General features: G+C 45.8%; 1 protein-coding gene across 1 annotated transcript in view; it reads right to left on the bottom strand.

Moving 5' to 3' along the window:
- The window catches only part of ADAP1 (ArfGAP with dual PH domains 1), a 156,355-nt gene that overhangs the window by 34,076 nt on the left and 99,196 nt on the right, over positions 1 to 23,083 (bottom strand). Inside the window, 1 exon segment of the mRNA XM_030211862.1 lies at positions 1,036 to 1,148. Within this exon segment, the coding sequence (XP_030067722.1) occupies positions 1,036 to 1,148 (113 nt within the window).

The following is a 23,083-nucleotide window of genomic DNA, read 5'->3' as shown; positions in this document are numbered from 1 at the left end:
ATTGGCTATTTGGGAACATCTTCAGAACTCGAGAAGCAAGCATAGTTATGTGCATCTCTCTGTGTCCTTGGATTCTTCCTAAACCAAAACCCAGGAGCCTCTTTGCCTTCATTTCCTAAATTCTTCTAGGGGCCGTGTTTCCTGGACTGCCCCGCACACCTCTTAGACGTCGCACATCATTAGCCTCAAGGAGAACGTCAGGGAGCATCGGGCAGCTCCAGGAAACAAGGGCCAAAGCTGGAGGTGGCTATACAGCTCCAGCGACTGGTGCTAGGATGGGACCTTTCGGCGCATCCCAGAACACCATTTGAATGCTGGTTAACTTCAGCAAACAGAACTGAGGAAAACAATATGAGTGGAGGAGTGGCCTAGTGGTTAGGGTGGTGGACTTTGGTCCTAGGGAACTGAGTGTGATTCCCACTTCAGGCACAGGCAGCTCCTTGTGACTCTGGGCAAGTCACTTAACCCTCCATTGCCCCATGTAAGCCGCACTGAGCCTGCCATGAGTGGGAAAGCGTGGGGTACAAATGTAACAAAAATAAAATAGATACTACTGGAGATTCTACATGGAATGTTGCTACTAGTGGAGATTCTACATGGAATGTTGCTACTATTGGAGATTCTACATGGAATGTAGAAGGCTGCGCAGGCTTCTGTTTCTGTGAGTCTGACGTCCAACATTCCATGTAGAATCTCAAATAGTAGCAACAGTGGAGGAGTGGCCTAGTGGTTAGGGTGGTGGACTTTGGTCCTACGGAACTGAGTGCGATTCCCACTTCAGGCACAGGCAGCTCCTTGTGACTCTGGGCAAGTCACTTAACCCTCCATTGCCCCATGTAAGCTGCATTGAGCCTGCCATGAGTGGGAAAGCGCAGGGTACAAATGTAATAAAAATAAAATAGATACTATTGGAGATTCTACATGGAATGTTGCTACTATTGGAGATTATACATGGAATGTTGCTATTCCACTGCCATGAGTGGGAAAGCGCGGGGTACAAATGTAACAACAACAAAAATAATATAAGACACTTACATCATTTTTGTTGAAGTACTTCAGTGCTCCTTCCCGTTCTGAGAGTATAAATTTTCGACTCAGGAACTGCCCATTGTCACGGCCTCGCTTCCACAGAAGACCTTCTCTGTATCCTAAAGAAGAACGAAACAGAAGCATGTTATCAAAGAAAAGGAAAAAGCAGAAAGTCATCAGAACAAAGCCAAATGTTTTATTCCATTGCATCAAGAGACTTGCATGGCTGGAGTGGGGGGGGGGGGGGGGGGGGGGGGGGCATGGAGGGGCTACTGCTCTTCAAAACGTAAGAGGCTGGGTACTGATTTTGGCACTGGTGATTGGTGGCAGTAGTACGGACCGAAGATTACGGCGTCACGTTGGCCCTACCTCTCCTAACTCCTCTGTAGGAGGAAGGGTATGGTAATGAAGTGCTCAGACTCCAGGGCATGTGACCAACAGAACTCACACTGCCACTGGAAATGGGATGAATACGATTGGTGACCTTCCTTGGGCCCCACCAGGCAAAGAAAAGACAGAGCTGAAAGCCAAGATTGGCGATGTGAAGGAAGGAAGAAGAGGAAAGGGTGGAAACTGGAGAGAGGAGAGAATTCAGGGGCGTAGCCAGTCAACAGATTTTGGGTGGGCTTAGGCAAGAAGTGGGTGGGCACCAAGTGTTCTCCCCCCGCCCCCAACACCAAAAAAATATATCTCAGCTGGCGAGAAAACGCTTCTTTCCACCTTGACAGTCTGCAGCAGGCATGCGCTGAAGACTGAGCATGCGCAGGTGACAGTATCAAGGAGAGTAGCGTTTTCATTACCATCAGGGGGAGGTCTTCAGCTAGTGGAGCTGGGGATCCCCACCAGCTACCACTAAATGCGTGCTACTGTTGGGTGGGCCTGAACCTTAAGTGGGTGGGCCCTGGCCCACCCAGGCCCACCTGTGGCTACGCCACTGGGAGAGATAGGTGGAAATGGGGAAAATTGGAGAAGAAAAGCATGGGGGGAAGGGTAGCTAACTCACCCCAGGTTGACCAAATCGGTTGATCCAGTCTTGCTTTTGCCTCACTGCATGCATGGAGTTGTAGTTTTGATTGTGCCATTCATTTCCTGTAGAAAATCAGAACTGTAACTCCATGCAAGCCATGGAGCACAACCAGGCCAGGATCAGCCTATTTGGTTGACCTGGAGTGAGTTGATAAACTTAGATAGAGAATGGAGTGGATAACATCCAAGCGGGTTGGAGTGTACAACATTCTCCCCACCCCCACCCCCACCCCCAGCATTTCCAAATCTTGGCCCTTGGCAGATATACTTACACCATCTCCCTTCACACTATCATATATCTCACATACCTACAAGCAAGTTTAACATACTGACACCTAGCTGCAAATCTGAGTAAATAGTTTGATGAATAACAGATTCGTTGAGTTACCGGTAGCAGCCGCATTTTGTACAACTTGCAATGTCCTAAGTCTTGTAGATGCTATTCCAAGATATAAATCTCCTTGATCTGAACAAATAAAGATTAGAGCGGTACGGGGAATTCTAAATGTTTAAATATTCAAAGAAGTTCCCAGGAACACATATAATTCATTAACAAGCATAGTATGTTATAAAGGATCTTCAGACCTAATGCATCTTAGCTGCTAGATCTGAACTTTTTATGGAGTCAGATGCAAATCCTCATTGATCCTTTGATATGTTTTTGCATAGCCTGTATATCTGTATTCATTTTTTTAGTAGTATTTTTTCTGTGTCTCAAAAGTTTTATTTCCTGCAACACTATAATAGTAGTTCAAACCTTTTATTTATTTATTTTGTTGTTGTTTGCCAGGGAGGGAGAAAAGTGGGGCCTTCCTGGTAACAGGATTGGGCTCCTGCTGAATATTCTTTCAGAAGGCGTCGTCTTCTGAAAAATGGCAGTGCACCTTGGCATGCACTGGGCGGGACTTGTCTACCATATAAGGAAGTTTCTTGTGGCATACACCAACCAGACAAGTCCCGCCCAGTGCATCCCATGGTGCACTGCCATTTTTCAGAAGACGACGCCTGAAGGCTGGACTGAGTGGGCTTCACTCCTGCCTCATTTGAAGTATGGGGTCAAGGGGCTAGGCTTGGGGTCATGCGGAGGGTGGGGTGTCATGCTAGACTACTAGGGACTGGGGGGGGAGAAGGAAGGGGCTTATTAGACTACCAGGGAATTTGTGTGGGAGGAAGGGAGGGGGCAGGGGGACCATTAGACCACCTTGGAATGTTCATTTTTAATATTGGATTGGGGTCCGGGTCAGAAAGCAATCAGGAAGTGAGCGCCAATTAGACTACCAGGGGGGAATTTATAAGCTGGGTACGTGGGGGGGGGGGGGGGGGTGGGGTGTTTGGGTATGGTTGGGGCTGGTGCATAAAGCAGTCTGGGTCAGGGTGGTCAGATAGGAGGGAGAGAAGGGGTGCCGCTAGACATCCACTCCACTCAACCAACCTTTCTATGCTGCCCCGGACCTGGTAAAAAGTTTCTCGCACACGACACGTGTGAGAAACCTTTTTTTTTTTTTTTTTAGTACGGCCAGGGAATACCAAAGGACTGCATTAACAAGCATTTAAACTAAGGCCGCCAACTGGATCCAGATTTGCAGGACATAGTTGATCCAGTCCTGGGTTTATCCCGTTGCATGCAGGGACCTGTAGTTCTGAGTTCCCCGCTGTATTCCCTAGGAACAGCGAGACTACAGGTCCCAGCATGCACTGGGGGTAAACCCAGGACTGGATGAACCCTGTCCTGCGAATCTGAATCCAGTTGGCGGCCTTAGTTTAAATGCATTTTAATGTGATCTGTGGTAATGTTTTTTGAACGAGTTGATACCTGCGCTGAAACCATTTGAGCATTGCTTGGCCAGTAAAAAGCCCACGTTAAAATCACGTTAAAGCCGTGTTAATGCTTTGTGCATCGGCTCCTAAGTTTGTAGCTGTGACAAAGGCTAAGAATCTTGACCAAGATCTCAAGGAGTGGTGATGCGATTTGAACCCTGGCGTCCTTTAGGCAGAGCTAACAGAGATAATAAATATTCCAAATATGTTTGCTAACTCAACAATAAACTAAAGCCAGCAGATCTGAAGCCTGGCGGCCATCTGGCAACCTATCAAAAAACTGATAAATGGTTGCCAATAACCACAGGATTTCTGTTATTGTACTGCTGAACAGCACTGCTCACATGGCCAACAGGAAGATGCTGGCTTAGGGAGCTGGGGCTGACTGGGAGCCAAGTGTTAAAGTACCTGCATAGATACCATTTAATGTGTTGTATTATTTTGGTGAATTATTTAGGGTTTTTTTCCGCACATAATTTCCTGGAGTGTTATTCTGTGTCAGTCACAGAGGTACCAGGTAGAAGCAGCTGCCCCAGAGTGACATAGTGAAGGGATCCTTCCCTGCTGTGTTCACAAGTGCCCCCACTGTCCCTTAACAGCTGACATAGGTGTCACCCCTCACCCCAAAGATTTTAACTTGCTCTGCCACGTCCCACCTAGAGCTGCCCCATCTCTTCCCCACTTTAGCCTCGCCAAACATCTGAGTCAGGGACTACCTCTGAAGCCCCCACTGAGAAGTGAAGGAGGGGGAAAGGAGAGAACACTGAAGGGGGGGGGGGGGGGGGGGGGAAGTGCTGAACAGACGATTCACATTTTCATCTCACTTTTCAATATTCTCTAAAGTTATGGGGTCTAACAGGATGGGGGTGGATAGGTGAGAGTCAGGGAGACAGGAAGGTGACAGAGCAATACAATTTACAAAGCAATACAATGTTATGCTTTATAATGGGCTAGAAAACCCAGATCTTTGTTAAATCCTGTCTGGTGGGTGTCAAAATATTTGATCATTCTGACTTCAAGGGTCTTACGTTCCTGTATTGTTTTAAAGTTCTCTTTCGGGATCCTTACCATAAAATCACTGTTCCATAATCGGGTCTGAATCCAGATTGACATGGATCTAGCCAGTTACTCTTTTCTAGCCATTCATTAAGTTGAACGCAGACTATTTGTTTTATGAGTTTCCCTAGAAACGGGATTTGGATACTGACCTGTAACTTTCAAGTTTGTCCTGGTCAAGGTTGTTTTTCTTTAGCAGAGGGCGAACCACTGCCCTTTTTAATGCAGTTGGTAGTTGCCCATTAGAAAGAGAGGTATTCACAATTTTTGTGGCGCCTTTTATAAGTCCCATACTTGCCTGCTGCACTATCTTTGATGGGCAGGGATCGAGGGAGCAGTTAGTTGGTCGAAGGTCTCTTAGGAATTTGTCAAGGCTCTCTCCTCTGTACATAGTACATAAGTACATAAGTACATAAGTAGTGCCATACTGGGAAAGACCAAAGGTCCATCTAGCCCAGCATCCTGTCACCGACAGTGGCCAATCCAGGTCAAGGGCACCTGGCACGCTCCCCAAACGTAAAAACATTCCAGACAAGTTATACCTAAAAATGCGGAATTTTTCCAAGTCCATTTAATAGCGGTCTATGGACTTGTCCTTTAGGAATCTATCTAACCCCTTTTTAAACTCCGTCAAGCTAACCGCCCGTACCACGTTCTCCGGCAACGAATTCCAGAGTCTAATTACACGTTGGGTGAAGAAAAATTTTCTCCGATTCGTTTTAAATTTACCACACTGTAGCTTCAACTCATGCCCTCTAGTCCTAGTATTTTTGGATAGCGTGAACAGTCGCTTCACATCCACCCGATCCATTCCACTCATTATTTTATACACTTCTATCATATCTCCCCTCAGCCGTCTCTTCTCCAAGCTGAAAAGCCCTAGCCTTCTCAGCCTCTCTTCATAGGAAAGTCGTCCCATCCCCACTATCATTTTCGTCGCCCTTTGCTGTACCTTTTCCAATTCTACTATATCTTTTTTGAGATACGGAGACCAGTACTGAACACAATACTCCAGGTGCGGTCGCACCATGGAGCGATACAAAGGCATTATAACATCCGCACACCTGGACTCCATACCCTTCCTAATAACACCCAACATTCTATTCGCTTTCCTAGCCGCAGCAGCACACTGAGCAGAAGGTTTCAGCGTATCATCGACGACGACACCCAGATCCCTTTCTTGATCCGTAACTCCTAACGCGGAACCTTGCAAGACGTAGCTATAATTCGGGTTCCTCTTACCCACATGCATCACTTTGCACTTGTCAACATTGAACTTCATCTGCCACTTGCACGCCCATTCTCCCAGTCTCGCAAGGTCCTCCTGTAATCGTTCACATTCCTCCTGCGACTTGACGACCCTGAATAATTTTGTGTCATCGGCGAATTTAATTACCTCACTAGTTATTCCCATCTCTAGGTCATTTATAAATACATTAAAAAGCAACGGACCCAGCACAGACCCCTGCGGGACCCCACTAACTACCCTCCTCCACTGAGAATACTGGCCACGCAATCCTACTCTCTGCTTCCTATCTTTCAACCAGTTCTTAATCCATAATAATACCCTACCTCCGATTCCATGACTCTGCAATTTCTTCAGGAGTCTTTCGTGCGGCACTCTGTCATTAGGTTCCATCTGTCTCTGTTAGGAGGGGGCGAGTTTGTGCACCCCTCAGTGGCGTTCCTAGGCTGGCTGACACCCGGGGCGGATCGCCGATGCCCCCCCCCCGGCAAAATTACCCCCCCCCCGGGTGCAGCGCGACCCCCCCGGGTGCATTTTTACCTGCTGGGGGGGGGGGGGGGGGTGCCACGCGCTGTTGGCTCTGAGTCTGCTCGTTCCCTGCTGCTCCCTCTGCCCCGGAACAGGAAGTAACCTGTTCCGCGCAGTGGGAGCAGCAGGAAGGGAACAAGCAGACTCGGCCAACAGGCGCGCAGCACCCCCCCCCCCCAGCGTCGTGCATCCGGGGCAGACCGCCCCCCGTCCCCCCCTTGGTACGCCACTGGACCCCTGGTTGACTGGTTGGTGGGATTGCCTGTAAATCCTGGTGGAGACTTTTAATTTTGTTGGCAAAGTATGCAGCAAAATCACTGCAGTTCAGTTTAGGCTGAGGAGGCTGGTTGTGTTGTGGGGGGTTGCAGTAGGCTGTTTATTATACTGAACAGCTGCTTGGTTGAATTGGCAGCCTGTGCAATGCATTGAGAGAAATACTGTTTTTTGGTTGCTGTTAAGGCTTGGCGGTACTTTGCCATGTGCTTCCTGCTTCTAGGTAAGATTTGCGCCATCTCCTTTCCAGTTTTCGTCCTTCGCGTTTAAGGATCCGAAGTTCTGGAGAAACCCAAGGTGAGCGTTTGTAAGTGGGGCATAAGACCTTTTTTAGTGGTGCTGTTTTCTCTTGTCTAAGTGTGTATTCCAGATGTCAACTTGTTCTGACACTGTTGTCTTTTCATCTACATGCGGATAGTCCAAGGCCTCTAGGAAATTCTCAGCGGTCAGCTTTTTTTTGTCTCTGATCTCCTTCCAAACTCTGGGAGGTGCCATTTGTTTCAGGTGGTCACTTAGGGAGAATTTAATTAGAAAGTGGTCTGACCATGATAGGGGCGTTATTTCAATACTGTTATCCCAGAATTCTGGGATATCCACCCCTTTGTAGAATACCAGGTCTAGTATGTGACCCTTTTCGTGGGTTAGAGAATTGATCACCTTTGTAAATCCTAGTGCTGTCATCGTGTCCAGAAAGGCAGCTGTGGTGGTATCTGGGGGTTTGATGTGTAGATTGAAGTCTCCCATGATCGCCAACCTAGGGTAATTCAGGGTCACTTGAGTAATCAGGTCTAGGAGTTCTTGCACAGATAATGTGTTGTTACGAGGTGCTCTGTATACCATGAGCGGCACAGTGAAATACAATCTCACTGTGCTATCATCTACATCAGGGCTTCTCAACCCAGTCCTCATGGAACACCAAGTTCCATCGGGTTTTCAGGATATCCACCACGAATATGCATGAGAGTGGCATGCAAATCTATCTCATGCATATTCATGGTGGATATCCTGAAAACCTGCTGGTGTGCACTGAGGACTGGGTTGAGAAGGCCTGATCTACATTTAAAATGAGCACTTAAGATTCTGGGAAACTGCATGTTTTGAGTTTAATCCTAAATCAAAAGTCCGCACGAGCCTGTGCTGAGCCCCTCAGCCGCCAAAGGAAGTCACTTGCCACATTTGAATGTCATATAGGCTCCCCGCCCCCCCAACAATGTGGTAAAGGCGGTCTTAAGGTGGTATTATGGCCAATTAATACCACCTTAAGACTGCTTAGCATGCGCTGCTGTAGCTTAAGCCTGATCATCACCCTGAAAAGCGCGAGTGCGCTTTTCAGGGTGATGGTCAGGCTTAAGATACAGCAGCGCATGCTAAGCAGTCTTAAGGTGGTATTAAATGGCCATAATACCACCTTAGGACTGCCTTTACCAGGATACAGACAGCGCTTGGTTACTTTGTAATTGCTGATGGATGACAAGCAGCCCATGCATGCCAGCCACATATTACTGTGTTCATAAGGCTGACTTCTCAGCTTAGAGACAAGGGTTGGCCAGCAAAACGCTGTTCATGGAAGGCAGTCTGCACCGCGGGATCTGACACTTTTTGCTCCTGACAGCTCAGCTTGCTCTCCAGGCCTTCCATGTCCAGACAGAAATTTTGACAGTTTAATACCAGCTCTTTTGAAGCAAAATGCTGATGGATGTGGCATGCAGACTGTCTCCCAAGAGACCCCTGCTTTTCCCCTTCCATTCTTACAGTTGCTTCTGTAACTTCATGAATAATTCATTCATTGTTGAATTAAGAAAACAGTATTCAACCAATGGTCCCTTTAATTTCTGACAGACTATGGAGCTCATTTTTGAAAGAGAAGAAGTGTCATAAACCAGAATTTATGCAGGACGTCAGACTCACAGAAACAGAAGCCTGCGCGGCCGCATTGCTGATCTGCAAGGGCAGGCTTCTACATGGCATGTTGCTAGTGGAGGAGTAGCCTAGTGGTCAGTGCAGTGGACTTTGATCCTAGGGAACTGGGTTTGATTCCCACTGCAGCTCCTTGTGACTCTGGGCAAGTCACTTAACCCTCCATTGCCCCTGGTACAAAATAAGTACCTGAATATATGTAAACCGCTTTGAATGTAGTTGCAAAAACCTCAGAAAGGCGGTATGTCAAGTTCCAGTTCCCTTTCCCTATTTGAGATTCTACATGGAATGTTGCTACTATTGAGATTCTGTTGCTACTATTGGAGATTCTAGATGGAATGTTGCTATTCCACTAGCAACATTCCATTTGGAAAGCCTGCCCTTGCAGATCAGCAATGCGGCCACGCAGGCTTCTGTTTCTGTGAGTCTGACGTCCTGCACGTATGTGCAGGACGTCAGACTCACAGAAACAGAAGCCTGTGCAGCCATATTGGTGATCTGCAAGGGCAGGCTTCTACATGGAATGTTGCTAGTGAAGGAGTAGCCTAGTGGTTAGTGCAGTGGACTTTAATCCTGGGGATTTAATCTCATTTCCCTTCCCTTTTACTAAGGTGCACCAAAAAAATGGGCTGCGCTAGTGTAGGCGGGTGTTTTGGGTGTGTACAGATCCAGTTTTCAGCGCACCTGTAAAAAAGGCCTTTTTAAAATTTTTGCCAAAAATGGATGTGTGACAAAATAAAAATTGGCGCATGTCCATTTTGGGTCTGAGACCTTACTGCCAGCCATTAACTTAGCAGTAAGGTCTCACGCGGCAATCGTCTACACGCGTAGAATGATGCTTACCGCCCGGTTTCCAGCGTGTGCAGGAAAATAAAACTTATTTTCCGGCAAGCGTAGTGGACACGTGTAAAAAACAAAATTACCCCCTGGGCCTCGCGGTAGCCGGGCGGTAACTCCAAATTGACGTGCGCTGGGCGCGTGTAGGCGCCTATGCGGCTTAGTAAAAGGGCCCCTTAGAAAAGATTCTTGATTGAAAAAGAAGTGACATCAGCTAATGGACAGTGACTGGTGAAGAGTAGTATATGGCCTCGATAATTGCTTACTTTTTTGCAGCACTGAGAATAAGTTTCTCCATGTCTTGTTTTCTTCTGTGATTTATTTATTTGTTACATTTGTACCCGGTCACAAAAGAGAGGGAAAACAGCATACAAGTACAACAAGGCAAACAAAAAAAGAAGCAAACACTGGGCCTTCAGGATTGAGAAAAAATGTAGTCCTTTAATATCACAAATACCCGACACGGGCCGTGTTTCGGCGTACAGTCGCCTGCATCAGGGGTCAATAAACTCCTATCGGTCAACTTGCAAACTGTAGCGCAAGAGGTAAGTGAAACAATCGGGGTAAAACTCCGATCAAGATGTCAAAGCTTCATCTGTCTTTTGCCATTTGCAGGACACAGACCATAGAAGTCTGTCTGGCATTGGGTTTAGTTTCCACTATTCTTAAGTCTTCAGATCACAGTAGCTAGATGTATTCAATAAAGGCATAGACTGAAGCTTCAGTTCTTCCTTCCCTGGGCCTCTTCTATGGTCTGTGTCCTGCAAATGGCAAAAGACAGATGAAGCTTTGACATCTTGATCGGAGTTTTACCCCGATTGTTTCACTTACCTCTTGCGCTACAGTTTGCAAGTTGACCGATAGGAGTTTATTGACCCCTGATGCAGGCGACTGTACGCCGAAACACGGCCCGTGTCGGGTATTTGTGATATTAAAGGACTACATTTTTTCTCAATCCTGAAGGCCCAGTGTTTGCTTCTTTTTTTGTTTACATTTGTACCCCACATTTTCCCACCTATTTGTAGGCTCAATGTGGCTTACATAGTACCGTAAAGGTGTTCGCCAGTCAGTTGATAACAAATACAAGGTTATATTGTGGTCGAATGAGGTAGGTTTGTATCAGGCAGCATGAGGGTCGAAGGGAATGAAGATTGTATATTGTCCAGTACGATCATTGGTTATATTGTGTTGCTGGGTGTGGGGATTTACGTTGGATCGGTGGGGTAAGCCTTGAGGTTTTGAATGGCTCAAGTGTATTATATAGTTACTTTTTTTCTTCTTCTTTTCTTTATTGCTGTGTATATCTTCAGCTGATTACTTTAATTATGTCTTGTACAAATAATGTTTGAAGTTCAATAAATTAAAAAAAAGAAATTAGAACTGAGAACAGGTGCAGTCATTCAAATCTCACACACCATCCTAATAAGAAGGAAAGCAGGGCACATTAAATACAATTCAAGAGAAAAACCCACCAAGTGGATCCCAAACCCTGAGGAGGGACTCGCCCAGAGACTGAAAAATGCTGGTGAGTTTGGGATAATAAAAAACCTCTTTCATGCTCCTTTTAGTACACTGGCTTTCTTCTTTGTCATATGAAAAAAAAAACCAGTGATTCAAGCAGGCAGAAGGCTGCAGTGAGGCAGGGTCTAGTTCAGGGGCAGACTGACTATATGGGCAACCGGAGAGGGCTAAGAGGGTCTGGGGGCCCCAGTGCCTCTCTCTCTCCCCCCCCCCCCCCCCCCACCGCACACTACAGCCCCCTGGGCCTACTTTGAAGGGCGCTGGTGGTCTGGAAGAATCTTCAGGAGCGGACAGAGCCCACTCTTTCATGCCCGCCACGCTGCTTTGTCCGGCACCACTGTGTCTTCAAAATGTCTGCCGAGACCCGCGAGTGCCACAGGAAATCTTGGCAGCCATTAAGAAGCAGCAGCAGTGTCGGGTAGAGTAGCGGTGGCAGGCAGGAGTGGGGTTCTTCTCTGCCACCTGAAGAGGCCACTAGACCACCAGGGCTCTTCAAGATAGGCCCATGGGACTGTAGTGTGCAGGAAGGGGGTGCTGGGAACAAAGAAGGGGGGCCCAATGACCCTGTCTACCCGGGGGTCCACATCACTATCAGTCTGCTCCTGGCGTAGATTTTGGAAGGTGAAAGGCTCAAATTCACGGCATCTCTGATGTATAGCAAGCTGATCGGAAAGACATTTTGCACCCTCAACCCCATTCCCCAAGATCCATCCGTTTAGTCACTGACCATCTACCTTTTCGGAAGCTGCCGAAGACTTACCTCTTCAAGCAAGCCTACAATAAAGACTTGACTTAATCTGCGAGTCCACCTGTACTACCTAGATCTGACTGCGAAGGCTGTATCTGGAATATGTCCCCGTATTCTTCTTCTAGAACACTCCTCTTCCTACACCTCCCTATACATTCTAGTGCACCCCTCTTCTTCCCTCCCTTTCACTTTCCCATTGTAAACAATATGCTAAACCCATTACACACCCATCTCCCATTCCCTACCTCTACCATCCTCCTTCCTTGCCCATCTCACCTATCCACATTGTACGATCACTTTTCAATTTACTATATGACATCTACATGCATTTTATGCTACTTTGTTTAACCTGTAGGATTTGTAAGCCGCATTGAACCTGCTAATGAGTGGGAAAGCGCGGGGTATAAGTGTTACAAATAAATAAATAAAATTCCTGCTTCTTTTCACAAAAGGACCTGCAGTGTCAGGTGTGTCTGAACAATGCTGAAATCAGGAAAGGCAGAGAACCCAGCTAGCCAGCCAGCTAATTAAGCGCTCCACGTGCCTACCGCCTGGAGTCCAGGCTTGAAATGATGGTTGCGATACAGAATCAGTACCTTAGACACTGTTGGATCAATACTGAGAGGGATTTGTATGGTTTGAAGCAGGGGCGTAGCCAGACTTCGGCGGGAGGGGGGTCCAGAGCCTGAGGTGAGGGGGCACATTTTAGCCCCCCCGGCTGGCGGGGGTTGGGGTCCCCTGCCAGCAAAGGTAGCAGATGTCGACGGCGGGTTGGCGGCGGGAGGGGGGTTTGAGAGGGTCGTCAGCAGGGGGGTCCAGGGCCAACTCTATGGGGGCCCAGGCCCCCGTGGCCCCATAGTAGCTACGCCCCTGGTTTGAAGCTGCTGTTACCTGTGAATTGTCAGTGCCACTATTCAGATATTGATGGCACAATTTCCTTCTTGTGAGTATCCAAAGAAGCACAAGGAGCCTTCAAGAGTTGGGGCATCACAACTGCACTTTATTAATCACACCTGACATGGTCTGTGTTTTGGCGAAAAACGCCTGCGTCAGGGGACTGGAAGCCGCTCGAGTCCTGCAGCATGCTGTTCTTAAATACGGCATGCTGCAGGGACAACGGCAGGCTTCAGGGCTCAAACGGCTTCCTGAACCAGACCCCTTGCTGTTAGTAATCTGTAACATGTCATTAAAGTTATCTGTAGTATGGAGGAATTGAAAGATATTTCATTGATTCTGGAAGACTCATTGACTGAGGTAACAAACAGAGCTACGCTCTTGATTTCATTTGTATTTGAACAGGACTTTAATGCAATACTAAAGTTATACTTTAAAAACATTCACCAAAAGTTCTGTGGTCAAAAATTGTGGATTTTTCCTGATGTTACCAAAGTAACACAAGAAAGAAATTTCTAGAAATGAGAGAAGAGATGAGGTCTTTGGGGGCAACATTTTTGCTTGCATATCCATGTAAATGTATAGTAAAGTATTTGGGAATTAAGTATGTTTTCTTTGTACCTAATCAATTACTACTTAACATTTCTAAAGCGCTACTAGGGTTACGCAGCGCTGTACAGATGAACAAAGAAGGACAGTCCCTGCTCATAGGAGCTTACAATCTAAAGGACGAAATGTCAAGTTGGGTAGTCTAGATTTCCTCAATGGAGGTATAATGGTTATGTGCCGAAGGCGACATCGAAGAGGTGGGCTTTGAGTAAGGATTTGAAGATGGGCAGGGAGGGGGCTTGACGTATGGGCTCAGGGAGTTTGTTTAATTAAGAGAGTCCATAGATCTGACAAGGATAGTTGAGTCATAACATCGGTACAGCATAAGTAATAAAAGGTGGGTGGGCATATAGCCTGTCTTTTCTTTTTCCTCTTTGATTTTCCCTGAATTTGTATTCCCCCTCCCCCATTATTGTGGTCTAAGGACGGGACAAAGTGAGTTAACTTATTTACCTCTAAGTTGTTCTCTTTGAGAGAGTATATTTTGTTTTATACATTGATCTCTTTTGTATCTTGTATTGCTTGTAACAAGATTAATGCTTGTATAACACTAAAATTGCATAGATAATAACAACAAAAAAAGTCATCTGTAGTACCTGAAAATTGGAGGGTGGCCAATGTGACACCGAGTTTTTAAAAAGGGTTCCAGGGATGATCCAGGAAATTTTTTTTTTTTTTTTTGTTACATTTGTACCCCGCGCTTTCCCACTCATGGCAGGCTCAATGCGGCTTACCTGGGGCAATGGAGGGTTAAGTGACTTGCCCAGAGTCACAAGGAGCTGCCTGTGCCTGAAGTGGGAATTGAACTCAGTTCCTCAGGACCAAAGTCCACCACCCTAACCACTAGGCCACTCCTCCACTGTTGCTACTATTTGAGATTCTACATGGAATGTTGCTATTCCACTAGAAGTCAGCCCTTGCAGATCACCAATGTGGCCGCGCAGGCTTCTGCTTCTGTGAGTCTGACGTCCAGCACATACGTGCAGGACGTCAGACTCACAGAAATAGAAGCCTGCGCAGCCTTCTACATGGAATGTTGCTAGTGGAATAGCAACATTCCATGTAGAATCTCCAGTAGTAGCAACATTCCATGTAGAATCTCCAATAGTATCTATTTTATTTTTGTTACATTTGTACCCTGCGCTTTCCCACTCATGGCAGGCTCAATGCGGCTTACATGGGGCAATGGAGGGTTAAGTGACTTGCCCAGAGTCACAAGGAGCTGCCTGTGCCTGAAGTGGGAATCAAACTCAGTTCCTCAGGACCAAAGTCCACCACCCTAACCACTAGGCCTCTCCTCCACTGTTGCTACTATTTGAGATTCTACATGGAATGTTGGTATTCCACTAAAAGTCGGCCCTTGCAGATCACCAATGTGGCCGCCAGGCTTCTGCGAGTCTGCAGGACGTCAGACTCACAGAAACAGAAGCCTGCGCAGCCTTCTACATGGAATGTTGCTAGTGGAAAAGCAACATTCCATGTAGAATCTCCAATAGTATCTATTTTATTTTTGTTACATTTGTACCCTGCGCTTTCCCACTCATGGCAGGCTCAATGCGGCAATGGAGGGTTAAGTGACTTGCCCAGAGTCACAAGGAGCTGCCTGTGCTTGAAGTGGGAATTGAACTCAGTTCCTCAGGACCAAAGTCCACCACCCTAACTACTAGGCCACTCCTCCACTTACAGACCAGTAAGCCTGATGTAGTGCTTGGTAAAACAGTGGAAACTATTATAAAGAATAAAATTACAGAACACAAAAATAAACATGGTTTAATGGGACAAAGCATTGTTTCAGCTGAGGAAGTTTTGTCTTACCAATTTACTTCACGAATAAACATGTGGATAAAGGTGAGCTGGTTGATGTAGTGTATCTAGATTTTCAGAAAGCTTTTGACAAAGTTCCTGCGAAAATTAAACAGTCATGGGATAGGGAGCAATGCTCTGTTGTGGATTAGGAATTGGTTATTGGACAGAAAACAGAGGATAGGGTTAAAAGGCCATTTCTCTCAACGGAGGAGGGTGAATAGTGGAGCGCCACAAGGATCTGTACTGGGACTGGTGCTAGTTAACATATTTATAAATGATCTGAAAATCAGAATGACGAGTGAGTTGATTAAATTTGCAGATGACACAAGACTGTGAAAAACTGCAGGAAGACCTTAGGAAATTGGAAGACCTGGGCATCCAAATGGCAAATAAAATTTAATGCGGAGAAATGCAAAGTGATGCACATTGGGAAGAATAATCTGAATCATAGTTGCCTGATGCTAGGGTACACCTTGGGGGGGGGGGGGGGTCAGCACCCCCCAAAAAGATCTAGGTGTTGTTGTAGACAATACGCTGAAATCTTCTGCCCAGTGTGTGGTGGCGGCGGCCAAAAAAGCAAACATCCAACTGTTTGGTCACCCAGTCGAAGAAGACAGTCAGATTCGTCTGACACGACCTGCCACTAGTGAAGCCGTGCTGCCTCGGGTCCCGCATTCCATGTAGTTCAAGAAATCTCACAATCCTCCTCTTTAGAAGCGTTTCCATTAGCTTACTCACCACCGAGGTCAGACTGACAGGTCTGTAATTCCCAACCTCCTTATGCCAAGAGTAATTTACAGACAGGAGCTACATAGATATTGAAAAGCATAGCCAATAAAGCAGACCCCTGGGTTACTCCTTTCGATAAAGTAAACCATTGGGAAGTATCAACTCTTCCAGACCTAATTTGCTGCATACACCGAGTAAGAAAAGACGTAAATCAGTCGAACGCTCTGCCATAAATCCCTATGTCATTTAATGGTTTCAAAAGCTGCTGATATATCAAGCAATACACAAATTTAGAAAGCATCTAACTGAAAGCCCTGCCGGATGAGATCGAAACATGTCAGCAACAAAGTCTCAGTGCCACGATGATGTGGACCAAAGCCAAATTGGAAATGATCTAAAATATTGTGGGAAGTTCCCCACCGTATTTCAAATTAAACCGTCTTTTTTTTTTAAAACTCGGCTAGTATAATTGTTTCTTTGTCTGTGAGCTGGAGGAATAAGAGGTAGGGCTAAGATTTACCTCTGGGGGACTTCTAGGCACAGGAGTGGTGGGGTGAGAGGCACTGTTCCCTCTAAGCTGAGTGGGAGTCCTCCACCCACAGTCCTGCCAGTGGGTGGTGCTGTTTCACTATCACATTTTCAATAGCGAGGGACGGTCAGGCTCTGCAGGACCTTCAGGGAACCTGCCTGACCCTAAGGACTGAAAACACAATATTGAAGCACCACCCCCGAATGGCATCAATGAACTCTGCGGCACGTCTTATCTTCCGCCTGGACCGATATGCTCATATCACCCCTCTCCTCAACTCACTTCACTGGCTTCCGATCAGGTACCGCATACAGTTCAAGCTTCTCCTTCTAACCTACAAATGCACTCAGTCTGCAGCCCCTCATTACTCTCTACCCTCATCTCCCCTTACGTTCCCGCCCGAAACCTCCGCTCACAGGACAAATCCCTCCTCTCTGTACCCTTCTCCACCACCGCCAACTCCAGGCTCCGCCCTTTCTGCCTCGCCTCACCCTATGCTTGGAATAAACTTCCTGAGTCCTTGCGCCAAGCCCCCTCCCTGCCCATCTTCAAATCCTTGCTCAAAGCCCACCTCTTCAATGTTGCCTTCGGCACCTAACCTTTATACCTATTCAGGAAATCTAGTCTGCCCCTATTTGATTGACTGTACATTTGTCTTTTAGTTTGTAAGCTCCTTTGAGCAGGGACTGTCCTTCTATGTTATACTGTACAGCGCTGCGTAACCCTAGTAGTGCTTTAGAAATGTTAAGTAGTAGTAGTAGTAGTAGTAGTAGTAGTAGAGGTCTCCAGCTAAGCTTAGAGGGAACAATGGTGAGAGGACAGGTAAGGTCTTCCTCTGAAACTGTGACATCAAAGATGTGCTGGAATTAATACTTGTTCCTCTGGGCAACCCTCTCCCCTCCTCCCCTTCCAACAAAAATCATCCCTAGCTAGACGCCTACTCTAACAGGAAATCCTGTCCGCAGATAGGAGGTTATTCTCTGGACTGGTTCAGTGAAAGCCGCACAGTTGCTGCATGCCATATTACTAAGTCTGCAAGAAGATTGTAGTAGTTAAGATCTCTGTTGAAGTATCTGACAGTCTTTTTAGTGCTAAGATCACCGATAATGCTTCCGTTCATGCTACACCATTTAGGGTGAGGAGGCTTTTCTGTCTGTCAGATGTCATATGAGACAAATAGGGTTGAACATGGCACTTGTAAATGTGATAGTTATGGAAGGGAAGAAAGATGAATAATTCATGGTATATTACCTCACTGATCAATATTCCTAGCAGAGAAATCCATCAAGACTCAATTCTGTTCCTTGATGCGAAGCTCCTCAGTGCTTTGCTGACATGCCTTCCCCCGGCAGGTCTCCCGTTGCGTACCCCCTGAGACCTCAAGCAAGGAGCAGCTACTGGTCTTATCTAAACATGTCCAGTGTGGCCCACACCAGCATGTCTTAAAATATCTTCAGATTTTCCCTTCCACGGTCTGGTAGCCTTGAAAGGTTTGAATACGCCTTGCTTACAAGGACATATACTCTCTTCCCCAATGTCCTTTCCCCACAGATATAGCACGAGTGATTAAGCTGTGACATTTTCCAAGATGTAGACATTCACATTTAATAATTTTGTATGAGGTTACAGTAAAAGATGTAAGGTGTCTCCTGCTGCATGCAACATTTAAGTAACAAATCTCCAGGGCTGGCCCACTGGTACAGTAGCAATGCACAACACCATCATCTACAAGGTTCACGGTTCCCTGGGATAACTTGGGCTGGGGATGCTATGGAGGCAGCCATTATAACCCTTCTGGTAGGAGGCAGTGGCGTAGCCACAGGTGGGCCAGGGCCCACCCACTTAGGGCTCAGGCCCACCCAACAGTAGCACACATTTAGCGGTAGCTGGTGGGGATCCCAAGCTCCGCCAGCTGAAGACATCCCCCTGATAGTAATTAAAATGCTGCTATCCATGATACTGGCACTTGTGCATGCTCAGTTTTCAGCACATGCCTATTGTAGACTGCCAAGGTGGAAAGAAGCGTTTTACCGCCAGCTCAGATATTTTTCTGGTGGGGGTAGGGAAGAACACTTGGTGCCCACCCATTTCTTGCCTATGCCCACCCAAAATCTGTTGTCTGGCTACGCCCCTGGTAGGAGGGAGCCATGGTCATCCTTAAGGTAGATGCCTCAGAGTCAGAGTTAGAGTCTGTGGAGGCTTGTCTGTTGCTACTATGATCAAAACTAGGAACAGTGGAGGGTGGGGCTTACTAAAATCAGAGAGTTATGAATGAAGGTTCATGGCACCAGAATCCCAGCATTGGTTCCAACTGAGCTAGAGAAAAAAACTCCTAGATCAAACAACTCCACAAAGAACTACCGGGTAAAGGCTTGACAAAACGATCACCGTTGTGACTCAGATCTTGCATAATAAATGCAAATTCATTACATAACAGGCATTTCACAAATGCAGAAAACTGACTAGTGTCTATTGAGGCCATTTCAGGTGTGGATCTGGGGCATGTACCAGTTCTTTTATTAACATACCTGTTTGGGCCAAAACAACAGAATCATCACCGTGGCCAAAAAATCCATAATAGGACGAGACATTCATGGAATCAGATTAAATTCATTCAAAAAACTCAAGTGAACAATAATGTTTAAAATGGCTTTGTTGGTTTTGTGTGTGTGATTCCCCACCCCCCCCCCCCCCCCCCCCCCCCCCCCAGATTTCCTGAGGGTAATTCTTTAGTCTGTGCGTGTGTTTTGCAGGGTTATTAACAGTCACTGTGTCTGGGTTCATCTGTAATCTTTTTTTTTTGTGCTGACTTTTCTCTTATACCATCCCATTAACCCCCACTCAGAACCATAAGCTAGTACTGTGTCTGCAAAGGTCCTCACAGTTCCTCACATCACACCTGTCCAGAGCCAAACACATCAATATTTTTACTGCTGTAATTGCCTATTGCTCATGTTTGATCTATTCTTGCTGTACACTGCCTTGAGTGAATTCCTTCAAAAAGGCGGTAAATAAATCCTAATAATAAATAAATAAATAAATCAAGGTTGCAACTCCGATGTGGCATCCTGCTAAGTGCTATGTACAGTGAATTTTCTAAGTAAAAGGAAAAGTAATAAGAGAAAAATTTGTAAAAATTTGTAGAGGTGGTTGCCGATGATGAAGCAGCCCAGCCCCTGTGAGCTTTCAAATTGTGTAGCCGGGGGCTTCGTGAGGCGTCACCTCTTGTACTCATAAATTGAAATACGGTCAGTTAAATTGTCGGTTGATTTTTGACTGTTCCTTTCCATTAATTTATATTGTTGTTTGAACAGAAGTATTTGGAGGGATTTACCTTCATATTTTGTTTTAATTGTTGCATCCTGCTCACTAATCAATGGTTGAAGACTCACATCCATAGGTCCAGGTACTGGGGCCACTGGCTAGAATCCATCTGTCCACTGCATCCCTGGGCCAACCCACACCAGGCTAGATCCAAATTAAGTCATGCCACTGGGACAGCTCCAGTGACACAGGTGACAAGTGTAATGCATTGCCATGCATCAGATTCCCACTTCAGTCCCTGAGCAGGGTGTTCTGGTCTCCAGGGATACTGCAGGGGAAGGGGGACACATGTAGGCATATTTTCAAAGCACTTAGCCTTCCAAAGTTCCATAGAAATCTATGGAACTTTGGAAGGCTAAGTGCTTTGAAAATATGCCTCATGGTCAGTGTTCAAGGATGACACCTGGTAACTGAATTCAGAGCCCAGGCTTGCAGGGTTCCAGAAGATGACCTGGCATAAGTAAAGCCTCTAGGGCTCTTCAGCTTGGAGAAACGATGGCTTTAGGGAGCTATGATAGAGGTCTATAAAATAATGAGTGGAGTGGAACGGGTAGACGTGAATTTCAAAAATACTAGGACTAGGGGGCATGCGATGAAGCTACAGAGTAGTAAATTTAATACAAACTGGAGAAAATGTTTCTTCACTCAACGTGTATTTAAACTCTGGAATTCGTTGCCTGAGAATGTGGTAAAGGCGGTTAGCTTAGCGGGGTTTTAAAAAGGTTTGGACAGCTTCCTAAAGAAAAAGTCCATAGACCATTATTAAATGGACTTGGGGAAAATCCACTATTTCTGGGATAAGCAGTATAAAATGTATTTGTGACCTAGGTTGGCCACTGTTGGAAACAGGATGCTGGGCTTGATGGACCTTTGGTCTGTCCCAGTGTGGCAATACTTATGTACATATGTACTTATGTACTTTAAGCAGTTTCTCATGGATGATCATAATGAATTCAAACCCCTAATTGTACAATTATTCCAATTTCTCAGTTCCACTCTGTTATTAACAACGGATGACAATAAATCGTTACATTTTTGCATCTAGCATTCATATCTATATTACTTACTGTAATACTCAATCGTCATTTACTTTGTTATTACTGTTTAATGTATACTATCTCGTATCACTTTTAGTACTGTTAGCCACCTTGAACCTGATCTATTGGGCTAATGTGGGATAGAAATGAAAATAAACAAATCCATACCCATACCTATTCCTGTGCCTGACGTTGCAATGTCACGGAGGAAAGGGATACAACATCCAAAGGAGAACAGACACAAGGACAGAAGGAGTAGGATTGTAGGTGAAATGTTGGTGACTCATAAGAGAAATTTTGTTGAAGGAGACCTGACAAGGACCATGTTTCAGCACTGTGGCCCCGATATTCAGACCGCGGGAGAAAGCCGGACTGCCTACTGCGGTCGGCGCTAATCCTGGACATTCAATGCTGGTCTGTTTCTGGTGACCGGCATTGAATATCCGGTTTAACTTTGGCCGGCCAGTTATTCCACCTATTGTGGCCGCCAAACTTGGCTGGCCTGGTTTTTAAAATTGGCAGATAGCTGGTTAATTGGCCCAATATAACCGGCTCTCTTTAAGCTGCTAACCGGCGATATTCAGTGCTAAATAGCCGGCTATCTGGCACTGAATTTCACCGGATAACTCTTAAGTTCCGTTTTAGCAGCCATTTTGCTTTTAAATATTGGGTGGTGTGTCTATATCATGGATCAGGATATTATAGTCCAATAAATAAAACAAGAAAAGATGCAAACAGGCTGTAATGTTGTTCAAACCAAGTTGATTCTTAATTTGAACACACATGAGCGTATTGGCAGCGTGTAGCATATATGATCCCTGATGCATGGACAGTGCTGAAACATGGTCATAAGTACATAAGTAATGCCACACTGGGAAAAGACCAAGGGTCCATCGAGGCCAGCATCCTGTCCACGACAGCGGCCAATCCATGTTATTCCTGGAATTATGGATTTTTCCCAAGTCCATTTAGTAGCGGTTTATGGACTTGTCCTTTAGGAAACCGTCCAACCCCTTTTTAAACTCTGCCAAGCTAACTGCCTTCACCACGTTCTCCGGCAACGAATTCCAGAGTTTAATTAGCGTTGGGTGAAGAAACAATTTCTCCGATTTGTTTTAAATTTACTACACTGTAGTTTCATCGCATGCCCCCTAGTCCTAGTATTTTTGGAAAGCGTGAACAGATGCTTCACATCCACCTGTTCCACTCCACTCATTATTTTATATACCTCTATCATGTCTCCCCTCAGCCGTCTCTTCTCCAAGCTGAAAAGCCCTAGCCTCCTTAGTCTTTCTTCATAGGGAAGTCGTCCCATCCCCACTATCATTTTAGTCGCCCTTCGCTGCTCCTTTTCCAGTTCCACTGTATCTTTCTTGAGATGCGGCGACCAGAATTGAACACAATACTCAAGGTGCGGTAGCACCATGGAGTGATACAATGGCATTATAACATCCTCACACCTGTTTTCCATACCTTTCCTAATAATACCCAACATTCTATTTGCTTTCTGAGCCGCAGCAGCACACTGAGCAGAAGGTTTCAGTGTATTATCGACGACGACACCCAGATCCCTTTCTTGGTCCGTAACTCCTAACGTGGAACCTTGCAGGTCTGTGTCAGGTCTGCTTCAATAAGACTCCACCAATCAAATTTGGATGTCTGATACGTTCAACTCTGGAACTGGTAAGGATGCATGCAGGTAACTTGTGTTATAATCGTAGCTTTTTCATAGGATTTATTATGACAATCCACATGATATTCAGCGCTATTTAACCATCCAGGAATGGCTCCTGGCTGGATAAATAGCGCTTAACCGGCTATTCACAAATATTGAGTGGGAGATAGCTGGTTATCTCTCACTGATTATTCCCAGTCAGCGCTTAGTGGATAACTGGCTATATTGCGTAATATAGCTACTACTACTACTACTACTATTTAGCATTTCTATAGCGCTACAAGGCATACACAGCGCTGCACAAACATAGAAGAAAGACAGTCCCTGCTCAAAGAGCTTACAATCTAATAGACAAAAAATAAATAAAGTAAGCAAATCAAATCAATTAATGTGAACGGGAAGGAAGAGAGGAGGGTAGGTGGAGGCGAGTGGTTACAAGTGGTTAGGAGTCAAAAGCAATGTTAAAGAGGTGGGCTTTCAG

This window comes from Microcaecilia unicolor, chromosome 8, assembly GCF_901765095.1.
Source record: "Microcaecilia unicolor chromosome 8, aMicUni1.1, whole genome shotgun sequence".
In the NCBI taxonomy this organism is placed as follows: domain Eukaryota; kingdom Metazoa; phylum Chordata; class Amphibia; order Gymnophiona; family Siphonopidae; genus Microcaecilia; species Microcaecilia unicolor.
The sequence above is the reverse complement of the archived record's forward strand: the minus strand, read 5'-3'. Positions and strand labels throughout refer to the sequence as shown.